Raw genomic sequence first — 13,343 nt, forward strand, 5'->3', positions numbered from 1 at the left:
TGCTATTTTTGAAAAGTCATGAAAATGTGTGCAAATCTTAGAATATATGTACGGTATATTATTTTTTAAGTGAACATTTGTAACTCAAATTTTGCTTCTATGGGGGGTCCCTGGAACTAAATATTTTGAGATGGGGGTCCGTGGCCAAATGCATATCATTTTTCGGGGTCCTTCATGTGAAAAAGGTTTGAGAACCACTGACATAGAAACATAGGTTTTTCAGCTCTTATAGGCCTATCTGCTATTTTTCAATAGGCCTAGTTAACGCACAAAATAGTGCGTAATAATTTTGTTCCCAGATCCCCCTTGTGAAGAACATTCATGGGGGGCCCGCAGTGAATCCTTGTACCCAGGGTCCAGAATTTGGTGCGACACCCCTGACCTCCTGTAACCACATCATGTCAACCATTTGGTGTGAAGGCGTCTACATTTGTCATTCCTTGAATTGCATTCCACACACTATAACAGATACAAAGAAATCCCACCCAGACGGTGTGACTCTGCTGGTGTGTCTATTCTCATGGCCATACCCAAAACAGAGAGTTGTGATGCCTCATGTCACGCTGAGGCGTGATCTGATGTCTTGATCAGTGTTGTTTCTGACAGCAAATTTTGATTTAGTTTTAGTCATAGTCTTTTGAATAAAATGTCTTTTAGTTTTAGTCATAATTTAGTCATCTGAAAAGTATTAGTTTTAGTCTAACTTTAGTCGACTAAAGCAACAGTTGATTTAGTCGACTAAAATGTATTTTGGCAGGCCTTGATGGCATCGTAATGACTGATTTTACACTTTGTTGTGTGCTGAAAATAGCAGATCTACAAGCTATTTTCAGCACGCGACACCTGAGAGCAACCAAACATAAAAATACTCTCTTCTCCACTAGTCCCTCCCTAACGTTTTAGTCTAGTTTTTATTTTGTTGACGAAATTGTCAATATATTTAGTCTTAGTTTTAGTCACCACAGCTGCGTTTTTGTTTAGTTTCTATTTAGTTTTCATCAGTGAAAAAAACACAGTCAACAAACATTTTTCGTCATAGTTTTAGTCGACGAAATCAACACTGGTCTTGATGACATCAGATTCCCCTCTCTCGGTCGTCCTCAGACGAGCTTCCATCGGAGTCTCCAATCTTTCCGGTTCTCCATACACCCGGCCAGCTCCGAAGAGCTTTCAGCTCCCGCATCCTTCTTCAGGACGTCCACATACGTTAACGCGGAACGTCCTCGCGATCGATGCCCGCGCGTTGGCGTTGGTTCCCACAGGATCAGCCTGCTGGCCGGGAGCTCCCGATGTCTGACAGTGGCGTGGAATAGGCTCAGCTTTATGTGTCGGGGAGATAGATCCCTGATTTCATTAATACACGTCCTTGTCCCTTTTATGCCCATATATGGATATCTCTGATGTCATCAATATATCCCATATCTGGGAATACCCATATATGGGCATATAGTGTCAGTCTCATGTGGTCTATGACGTCAAACATCTATGATGTCAGACGTCAGTCATCTCCATATTTGGGAAAATATGGACACATTTTGGCCAACTTAAACAACCAACCAGGTCTGTGCATTTATTTGGTCAAAGTTGATCCCATGCCAAAGCGCCAGCACTCGCCCTCTAGGGCGAGGTCGCTTCTCGCCCTTAGTGTGTCTTACTGGTTTATATACTCAACTCTTTTTTTGGGTGATTTATAATTACATATATTATTCTGTGGTAGGCCTATGACAACATTTGAATACATAATACTGCTTATTCACCCACTTCCTGTTTATAGCCTATAAACAGGGTCTTAGTAGGATGCCAGGGTGAAAAGTAAGTGGGTTTAAGGCATGGATTGTGGTTTCCTGGACATCACTGATCATACACCTGTGTCCTGACCCGAGTGAGGTCCCTGTGTGACTTGGTATACACCTCACTCCCGGCGGACCAATGCGTAAAGAGCCACCACAAAGATAACAGCATAAAAGCTCCCGGGGTAGTCACGTATAAGTGAACAAGTAACCATCCCAACGTATGGCACAAATCCCCGGGCTCTCCCCACCACGTCTTTCTTCTCCAGCCAGCGTTGCCCTGGCTTGTACAGCCCTATGTCGTCCACTGGATTGTTGTCCCCTTTGGTCAAGAACTTGACGTCTCCGTTCTCCTTCTCGTGAACCTTCACCACTCGGTGCACTATGGGCATGTCTTTGCCTTCTACCTTGAAGATGACGATCTCTCCGACGCGAATGGGGTCCTCCGGCCTGTTGGTCACAAACAGGACGTCTCCCGCCCGGAACGCCGGCTCCATGCTCCCGCTGATAACCACGACCAAAGGGCCCTCACTGCCCGTCACGAGCACCAGTCCCTTCCAGAACATCATCACTGAAAGCACGGTCATAGCTAAGTTCAGAAACTGGGCATAGAGCTGCCGCTTGCTCATTTGACTCACGTCGTCGAGAAAAGACAACATTGTGACGACCGCTCTATAAGAATTCCGGTGAAATTCACGCAAAGGCGTTCGAATATGTTGGGCATGTTGAGCCTGCACAAGCTTATATTGGCGGTGTGACATCAGAGTTAGTTCTGACCTGGCATTGTGATTGGCTGAAGGGCACTGTTTGACTGACATCATAGATGTCTGACATCATAGACCACGTGATATATATGGGCATTCCAAGATATGGATGACATCATGGATCTTCATATATGGGCATAACAGGGTCAAGGGACGGATTGGTTAGCACCGCTTGAATAGGGAGGACTGACAGATAAAGAGATATTGGGCTCTATTTTGATTGTCTTAAGTACGCTCTTATGCCTTAACTTAAAGGCCTGTCCATACTGTCTCCGACTACCGAATATTTCATCTGAGAGTTCTGATTTTCCGACGTGCAGCGTTACGAACTCTAATTCGGGGTAATGCTTTTCATTTTGTATTGGACCTTTCCGACGAAATGTCGGGTGGTCGGAGACAGTATGGACAGGCCTTCAAGTTAGGGCATAAGAGCTGGTACTTAAGATCAATCAAAATAGAGCCCATTGTGTGAGTGTGACTTGCAACCACACTTGCAATTCCCAATTGCATCTTTCGAGAATTGTCAGGTCCATTTGAAAGGACATACAGTAACATCATGACAATCAGCACAGAACATGAGGAAAATTAGAAAATAACTCTTCAAATAGAATAGCAAGGCAAGGCATGGCACGGCACGGTTTAGTACCGTCTAAATACCAGCACACTCTAAAAATAGAGTGCAGTCTGAATACCAGTGCCCACACATCAAACAAAGTATTACAGCCTATTTGCGACTGTAGGGAACAAGTTTACTATGAGAACCGTCACAGCTTGAGTGTATTTATAGGCTATGTGTATATGTGTAACGCCTGACACTGTGATTCCCCTGACACATCACTTTGTGACATCACAGGTGACATCACAGTGATGTCAGATACTCAGATCAGGGATCTCCATATATAGGCATAAACACGTGACATCACAGTGATGTCAGATACTCAGAGCAGGAATCTCCATAAATGGCCATAAAGGGATTCTGTTAGGGATCTCCATATATGGGCATACAAGGGATTAGTGATGTCAGATACTCAGAGCAGGAATCTCCATATATGGGCATAAAAGGGAATCTGTTAGGGATCTCCATATATGGGCATAAAAGGGATTGTATCCCAGATGATGCCCTGTTAGGAGAACCACACTAACAGAATCCATATGTGGCCAAGACAGATGGACAAGACAGATGGACAAGACAGATGGCGCGACCTGAGGTCGCTTTTCGCCCTTAGGCGTCTTACTGGTTAGTGTGGTTGCCATTTAAAACTTGCTATGGGCATGTCTTAATAGGTGGACATATTGTAAAAAATAATCACAAGATGTATGCCCTTTACAACGCGTTGTGAGCTTGTAGATCAGCTATTTTCGTCGAGTAGATTGGGTGTAGAGGGGGAAAAAAAGGAAGGGCCCGAAGCTAGACCCCTGGGGAACCCCTTTCAACAAAGTATAACGTTGTTGTCGGATGGAAACCGTGTATGTCCAAAACCGTTTGTTTTGTATTTATCATTGTTAAAATGATTTAAACTAGTGAAAATGGCAGATCTACAAGCACACAACGCCTTGCGGTGCTAGGCGTTGTGTGCTTGTAGATCTGCTGTTTTCACTACTTTTGTGCAACGGCCTTGTATGATGAAGCAGGGCTTTACTTTTCGAAAAAATGTACAGATGTGAAGCTTCTTCCCGACAGTGACGATGATATAGTTTAAACAGGGGTCGTCATTATGGCCGTACACAAACTTTTTTTTTTTTACCATTTTTAAATGTTTCAAATAGCTACATCAACATGTTGTGAGCTTGTAGATCAGCTATTTGAACAATTTAAAATGTTTTTTTTCTTTGTTTTCAAAATAGTAAAACAAGGCAAAGACGTTTAGAGATAACCCTTAAGTGCTGTTCGGGTCATTTTGACCCGTTTTACATTTTCATTTGGGAAAAAAAGGGAGAAGTTTAAATTGTTTCCACCTGAAACTCACTGGCCTTAAAGATTCTTCTGAGATGAACATGTAAAAAAAATATTTTTTCACTACACCCATGCTACACCCCCCTCATATTTTTTGAACCTTAAGTGCTGTTCGGGTCATTTTGACCCGGAAGCACAGATGCACAGAAATACACAGTATTATGCCAAAACACAGACACACAGTCACCCCCACTTCTAACACCCCCCTTCTGAAGCCCCATTCCGAACCCTCCCCCCCCCTTCCGCACCCCCCCCCCCCCCCTCCCCACACTTAACCCCCCCCCTGATGCACAGAAATGCAAGGAATCATGTACAAACACAGATACACAATCAGCCCCTAACCCCTTCCACCCCTCTTCCCTCCAACCCCCCTCACCTCACCCTTACCCCCTCCCCTCCCAACCCCCCAACCCAACCCCCCCCACCTCCCTCCCACCCCCCTCCCCCACCACTCCAGATGCACAGAAATAAAAGAAAGCATGTATACTGTATACTAACACAGACACACAGTCACCTCCTCCCCCCCTCCCTCCTCCTGTCGCCCTCACCCCCCCCCCCCACACCCTTCACCCCCTCTCCTCTTCACCCCTCCCCTCCTCACCCCTCACCCTCACCCCTCACGTATCTGAAGTTTTCCTTGTGACGGTACTGTATCTTAGGGGAAATTTTACATTATTTTACATAAACATAAGGTGCTGTAAAGTAACACTGTAATTCAGGGGTGCTGTGGATGAAAATGTTGTTTACAGGGGTTCCCTGAGACCAAAGTGTTTGAAAACCTCTGTCCTAGTGTATACGTTCAAGTGTATATTCATATGTGATGTTCATGTGTGTTCACGTGTGTTCAGCTCTTGATGTCCTGTTCTTGAACCACAAGTATTCAATTAATGGGCATGTTGAAAAAAAAAAAAAAGTTCATAAAAATATTGTCTGATTTTCATTTTGTCCTATAAGCATGAGCAATATTGCCCAGTATTAAATAAAGTAGTTTTTTTTACATGAATTTCAGTTAAATCATTAAAAACGCCTAGCTCTTTCAGTGTTTAATGTGATATAGCAAAGCAGAAATGCAAACATTTACCATATATATCATATGAAATGATTGGTATTGAGTCAAAGTCAATGTATCATGATGATTTGTTAAGTAAAAATGTATATTAGTGTTGTTTTTTTTTAAACCAAATATCCCCCGGGTCAAAATGACCCGAACAGAACGAAGGTGTAGTGAATCTGAACAGAACTTAAGGGGGACTCGAAAATATAGCTCCAGGTTGTGATTTTGACACTGATTTTAATACGACACTAGGGCAACATTATTGATTGATTGATTGATTGATTGAAGACTTTATTAGAAGTTTGCATAGAAAAAAGTACAGTTTCATGACGGTACAGTTCACTGGTACAAGGTCAACTAAAAGGAGATCCTAGGAAAGCACTTGGCTTATTTACACAGGAAACCATTGAAGTATCTCATATAACATTGAATGACAGACGGATAGAACACAGTACTATGCAGTAGATATAGTATACAAAAATACAGTAGGTAAATAATACAAAGAGGGGTCAGGGGAGGCTGGGCTAGGTTTAAATAATTTTTAAAATGATGAATGCAAAACGAACGGTTTTGTACAAGGTTTTCACCCAACAACGACGATATATTGATTGATCTTGTAGGATGTTTTGTTATGTGCTACTGTAAAAACACAAGATCTATTATTGGAATGTAGATCTTGTGGTTACAGTTGAAACTCCAACACTGGCAGCTTCTCGTTGACCAAAGATAACTCACGTACTGCAAGAGTTAGAATACTGTCTAAGTAAGAACCCATCGATTTTTGTGGAGTTCATTAAATAAATTGGGCCCCAAGCTGTGAAAATGGCCTTGAAAACTTGTACTGGAGAAAAGAGATTCTCTATGTATAAATGTCCTGTAAGGTTAAGATAAAATGATAAACTAGAAATACTGTTCCTACGAAACAGTGTGGGCTCGCTGCTCCCTCATTGGCTAAAGTGATGTCACCAAGAACGCTGATCCTCATTGGCTAAGGGCCCTGCCTTTGTACTGTCGAGGAAAACTTGACTGATACACTGCCTTTGTAATGTTCCGGTATTACATCATTTTTGAGAACCTGACTGTTAGATTACGTCACTTTTTAAGGAGAACTTGACTGATAGATTACGTCATTTTTGAGGAGAACTTGATAGATGAAGATAACAGTGTTTTCGGTTTCAGCGAACCCAGAATAATGAAGATAACATATAGCAAGCCCACAACTAGAAAGATGCAATTGTAAATTGCAAGTGTGGTTGCCTTGAGGTGAGTCACACTTGCAATATCTCTGTATCTGTCGGCCCTTGTCCCTATTCGAGCGGTGTTAACCATTCCGTCCTTGTCACGTTTATGCCCATATATGGAGATCCATGATGTCATCAATATTAATCTTGGAATGCCCATATATGGACAACATACTGTGTCAGTCTCATGTGATCTATGATGTCAGACATCTATGATGTCAGTAATCTCCATATTTGGGAAAAGTTAAAATTTTAATTAAAGTCAGTGGTGCTAACCATTCCGTCCATGTCCCTTTTAAGACCATATATGGAGATCCATGATGTCATCAATATTAAGCCCATATCTTGGAATGCCCATATATGGACATATATTGTGTCAGTCTCAGGTGGTCTATGATGTCAGACGTTACTGAATTTAGTCGTCTCCATATTTGGAAGAAGTTACATTTTCAATTAAAGTCAATTGAGAAAATTCATTCACAAATAAATTAAACTATACAACGTATCTCTTGCAAGGAATGGATTCCCGTTGAAGCCGGTCGATTTGACATATATGGCCCAAGTGTGTGCCGCAAAAATACTGTGGCCACCCTTTGAACCAGTTTGAGGAAGAGTAGCGGTTTACAGACTCAGCGCTGCTTACAGCCAACCAGTGCACTGCGGGAGAGACCGCATCCAGTCTGATTCCTATGTTAATTCGCGCTGTTAACACTCGGCCGTTATTTTAATCTTTGATATGTTAATAGTCCCCCGTCTGAAACGGCCGATGTGAATGGTGTTTGATCAATATGCGCGCACTCATTCTCGCATGTACGTACATTATGTGCGGGTGTGCAGCTCAAACAAGCATGCACAGGCAGGTCTGTGTACCGTGTGATAGTTTGTTTTTGTATTTAATCTAAAGAACAATAGTACAGTAGGCCAAAACGGACAATATCATTTTTTGAAAAGAAAACAATGATTCTCTATGACCTCATGCACACCGGCTCCGAATTAGCCGTGCGACGAGTGGCTGCCACCGTGCGTTTTTTTCTCGATCGAAACCAGTTCGATTTGTGCGTCTTGTCGCATGGGGTAAAAAACTCATCACTCCTTTTATGACTCCTTTTTGGATCCGCAGCGCCGATTCCGCACAGCCTTGCACACCAAATCCAATGCGTTTTATTCATGCCGCAAACGAAAAAAACGCAACTGTCCTGTGTGCAAAGGGCTTAACTGTACATTGCACGCTGATTGGTTGGCCTGCGTCTATAGGCCAAATCTTTGATTGGCCGAGGCACTGAGCAGGCGCACTAGGGTAAACAGTAGCCTTAGCAGTTAGCATGCGCACGTGCAGTAGCGTTTAACTGCACTCCCAGGTTTGACCACTAGGCTAAGGCTGCTTCAAGGCTCTACCGTAGTTCTGGGGGCTTGGACGGGCCAGCCGACAGAAACGTACAATATACAGTACTGTTACTGCCAGCCATATTAGTTTTTGGTTATAATTGGTATTTATGATTTGGAATATGTTATGTATTGTGGCATGTATTATATTGTTCCTTTTTCTGTTCCTATAAGGTGGTGAATGGAGACTGAATGCTGTGTGAATGGAGTGGAGAGTTGGGTGAGGTGCCAGTGAGATTGGAGTGGCTGATTGAACAGTCAGTGTGGCAGATTGGCGGGGCCAGCCTCTGGACCTGTTCCTCACTTACGTTCTACTTGCATGATTCCGTCCACGCCCAGCCACAACTGGCTGCACCTTGGAGTCTTCCTCTTTAAAGCCCTTTCTCCCTTGGCTGTGTGGGGACTAACGAATAAAAACAGCAGAGACTCGATCCCTCTCGTCCCCCAGCCATGTAACCTTCTTTATAGAGTAACGAAGTCATGACGTGACTCGCTCATCCCCCGGTTCCAATGAAGTAATTTCTCTATGGAGAATAACATTGAGTCATCTTAAAATCGTTTAATATAAGCATTGCGGTCCAAAAATAAACAAACGGTCTTTGCGATATTGTCGGCGAGGTGGCTCTGTGTGGTGTATGATAGTCAGTCACTCATATTTGATAAAGCCTGTTTCTAGCGAAAATGTAACTACTTCGGCGACAGTAACATTAGCGTTTTCTCACCATCAGTTTATTGTTGGCTCTAGTGTAAACCAGCACCCTGAAGCTACTACAACAGAGATTCTGTCTCTGCTTAAAAAAAACAAACAAAAAAAAAAACATATTGGCTAATCGGATAGCTGGATTTACTTTTCTTTTGATGACTATGGTCCTTAATGAAATGAACTAATAAGAGCCATATTTCGGTGTGACCACTTTATTGTTTCCCCTTTATTGTGCAGATGGTGGTTCTCACTGTTTACAGAGAAAATGTTTTTCTCCAGTGTGGATATGCAGGTGTCTCTTCAGGTTACCTAACCGACTGAAACTCTTGTCACACTCTTTACAGTGAAAAGGTTTTTCTCCTGTGTGGATACGCTGGTGAATCTTCAGATCATCTAACTGACAAAAAGCCTTGTCACACTCTTTACAGAGAAAAGGTTTTTCTCCAGTGTGGATATACAGATGTCTCTTCAGGTGACCCAACTGACTGAAACTCTTGTCACACTCTTTACAGTGAAAAGGTTTCTCTCCAGTGTGTATACGCTGGTGACTCTCCAGGTTACCCAACTGACTGAAACTCTTTTCGCACTCTTTACAGTGAAAAGGTTTTTCTCCTGTGTGGATTCGCTGGTGAATCTTCAGGTCACCTAACTGACTGAAACGCTTTTCACACTCTTTACAGTGGTAAGGTTTTTCTCCAGTGTGGACACGCTGGTGAATCTTAAGTTCATCTAACCGACAAAAAACCATGTCACACTCTTTACAGTGAAAAGGTTTTTCTCCAGTGTGGATACGCTGGTGAATCTTAAGATCATTCAACTGACTAAAAGCCTTGTCACACTGTTTGCAATAGAAAGGTTTTTCTCCAGTGTGGATACGAAGGTGTCTCTTCAGGGTACCCGATTGAGTGAAACTCTTGCCACACTCTTTACAGTGAAAAGGTTTTTCTCCAGTGTGGATACACTGATGACTCTTCAAGTGACCCAACTGACTGAAACTCTTGTCACACTGTTTACAGATGTGAGTTGTCTTCCCTGTATAAGTCGGCTGATGTGTCTTCACTTCTCCTGGTTGAGTGAAAGTCTTGATGAATCTTTGATGACTGTAAGATTTTGGTTCATCTGTGTCTCCATGTTCCTGGCTGGTTACAACGCTGGTGATTTGCTGGCACGATTCTGAGGGGATCTGTCCATTTATGGGCATTTGGGAACAGAGGTCGTCATGGCTCGACATAGATCTGGAACATGTAGAACCAGAACATAGTCTGGAAGGATTGTGACCACACTCCTTCCTGAAGTGGCGGTTCATCATCAAATCTGAATCTATACATGGACTGCTATAGGAACAGAGTTTCAGGTTCTGTTGGGTATTTATCCTCTTTCTGACTCCGTATGTGTTTTCCTGTTATCTCCTTCTTTCACGACACTGAGAAAGAAAAAAGAATGCTCCGGTCTCTGTGGAATGAAGTGGATTTCAAACGTATTTTCAAATCTTATATAGATGCTGAGCAGAGCTCTGGTCTGACCTCAGTCACATGCCTGACAACACCGATGTGCGCAGGATGCCGCAACTCCATATTTGGGCAAGAGTGCTGTCATCAATAAACCCTTTTGCAAATCCCGCCCCATTCTGCCCTGTTACTATGATGGGACATTAACCCTGGGCAGATTGTTTTTATAGTGGAAGTGGATGGGATTTTTTTTCCCTTCATAGCCTCATTACAGCTATATAAAGTACCAAAGGAAAAACACCTAGGTGATATTAATAAAAAGGGAAGACAAAGGTACAGTAGTTACATTGCAAAACAGGGGATTTACCCGAAAATATATGTTTTAATTTGTTTAATCCCAGTGGGACAGAATCCTCTTTGCAGATTCTTTTATAGTGGTAGTGGATGGGAATTTTTTTCCCTTCATAGCCTCATTACAGCTATATAAAGTACCACAAAAAACACATCTACGTGATATTAATAAAAAGGGAAGAAAAAGGTACAGTAATTACATAGCAAAACAGTAGTTTTCCCCCGAAAAATAAATGTTTTAATTAGTTTAATCCTCTGGATCAGAGATAGAAAGAGAAGCGCATTGCATCTTGGGTACTAGGAAGAGGACAGAGAGAATGTTTCTCCTCACATAATAGGCTGGCTTTTCGTAATTCTGCCCATTTAAATTATATGTACCCAATCGTGACTCTTAGACCATTGATAAGGTACATGTGAACTAGTTTGTTGAAGCTTATTCGTTATGATGAGCGAGATCGCTTGACGCTTGCCGTCGCTATCACCGTACCGGCCGATCTCCGTGTCGCGCACTGCGGACAGTTTTTGAAAGGCTGAAGCAACATTCTCCACTGCACAAACTCCACCCCCGATAGCAAAAAGTGAATGTTTTTTTCTGGTTGGCCAGTCAGGGAGTCTCAGGGACCAATCAGAAGGCTGACAAACGGTCTATTTGACATCACTACCATGATGGAAGAGATCCAGGTAGATGGGACATGCACCTTTATTAGACCCAGTTTATTTATTGAGCGGTGCAAACCGCTCCTATAAGTGGCTGTGCGTGTGTCTGTAGCCTTTTCCCTCAGCGTTTTACCATAGTAAAATGTGTGTACGTAGCATCATGTTTGTCTAGTGATGTCATATGTTGTATGTCTGTAGCCTTTTTCTCAGCATTTTGCCATAGCAAAACGTTTGTGTGTGTGTGTGTAGCATACCCTGTACATCCTAGACTCAAATCCTAGTCTGAAGACGTTATGCAAGCACGACCACCGCTCACTTCACATTGGGTGTGATTTTTTTTTTCATTCACACACATAATAGACTGGGGTGAAAGTTGGCCGGAACGGACCGGAACGAGGAGGAGAAGGCAACTGTCAAAATCCGACGAGTCGTGTCTGTCAATAGTGGGAGAATATGTAACAAAAATAGGCTAATGTGTTCACTTCCGGCAGAAAGCGTGAAAATTTGCACCTAGGGGTATTTTTGTGCGCCGAATTAAAAAAAATTACGGATCCAAGCACTTGGGATCTGGTGGCTCTAATTCACTTACCATACTAGGGAAAAAAAGACCTCCCAAAAATCTTCTTTAAGGAGCATGTGAGGGGTCTATCTAGGGGGTTTTCATGATTCTGAATCCATTGCAAGCATTTATTTTGCACGAAAGGTTGGAGATCCGGTATAGAGCGGATACGGATATGGCATTTGTCCGTGCCTGTGTGTGTGCGCAAATTTACAGATACAGTAGAGCAGGCAGGCTCTACGACGAAATACATTTCAACGACGTTCGAAACATGTTTCTGGTTGGCTGACATACGGACACGTTAAGCATTGTTAGTTCTGATTTCGGGTTCAAATCAAGCCATTTAAAGCTCCCGGCAGCCATCGTGGGTGCCATCTTGAAAATTATGCCTTTGGTAAGTACTGTATATTTTCCTGGATTTTTGGGATGTTCTCAAGCATTTACTAAAGGCATGTTCTCAAGCATGACTAAAGGCACCAGAATCAATTGTATTCATATAGGCCTATTGACCTGTCTATTTCTCAAAACATGCTGGTTTAAAATGAGCCTGCAGATTACCACCTCAGAATGAAATACTGCAGGTAAATTATACATTTCCTGAATCATTATTCTAGTTGTTGTTTTTTGTGTCTCTGATGCTTCTTGATGCCACAGAACTAAAAGAATATATATGGTTTAATTGGGGGGGACAATTTTTATTAAAGGTTTGAAGAGCTCCAGTGACCACTGTACATATACAGTAGGCCTACATATTCACAAAAAGGCCGGCTTGAATGAAAGCTCAGTGTCCCCTTAAAAATGATACCAAACACATAATATTTGCAATATGTTCAATGTTCAATATATTGTGAGTTAACTAACATTTCTATGCACTTTTTGTCCTATGCACCAGTCTCCAACCACTGAGGTGTGCATATGCGATTTTCTAAAAAGCCATATATAGGCTAGCACATTGGTTCTCAGAGTGGGGTCCGGGGACAAAAATAGTTAAGAGTCACTATTTGAGCCTGTACTGTATATTTATAGATAGAAAGTCATGGGTTTGATTCCCACCAGAGGATGCTTTGGGCACTGGGGGCGTGTTCTTTCTCTCCTCCACGTCATCAGCGCCCACACCCTAGGTGGGGTTGGCGAAAGGGCCTTTCTGTGTGGAGTTTGCATGTTCTCCCCGTGTCCCTTAGCGTAGTTACCCTCACACAAAACATGCAGCAATCCTGGTCTCTATAATATGCCTCCCCCTGGCCAGCCGGGGCGCTTGATGGAGGGGAAAGGAACTGGTTGGAATAACGTGTTCCTTCCACGCGCTACGTCCAACCGGGGAAGCTAGCTCTCCCCCTGTCAGGTGAAAAGAAGCGGCCTAAACACTCCTCATGCACTAAAGAAAGCATGAGCTCAGTTCAGGGCTCTCCCCAGGTTAGCAGAGGGAGAGTGACGTTAGA

General features: G+C 42.9%; 1 protein-coding gene across 1 annotated transcript; it reads right to left on the minus strand.

Annotated features, from left to right (window-relative positions):
- Positions 1-1,912: 1,912 nt before the first annotated feature.
- Positions 1,913-2,449, minus strand: LOC308298157 (signal peptidase complex catalytic subunit SEC11A-like; the record flags this gene model as incomplete). The annotated part of the gene is made up of 1 exon (XM_080741713.1): positions 1,913-2,449. One exon carries the CDS (start codon positions 2,447-2,449, stop codon positions 1,913-1,915), a length of 537 nt encoding a protein of 178 aa, XP_080597839.1.
- Between the last annotated feature and the right edge of the window lie 10,894 nt (positions 2,450-13,343).

The sequence above is a fragment of the Nannobrachium achirus genome (genome assembly GCF_963921795.1).
Source record: "Nannobrachium achirus genome assembly, chromosome: 14".
Classification (NCBI taxonomy): domain Eukaryota; kingdom Metazoa; phylum Chordata; class Actinopteri; order Myctophiformes; family Myctophidae; genus Nannobrachium; species Nannobrachium achirus.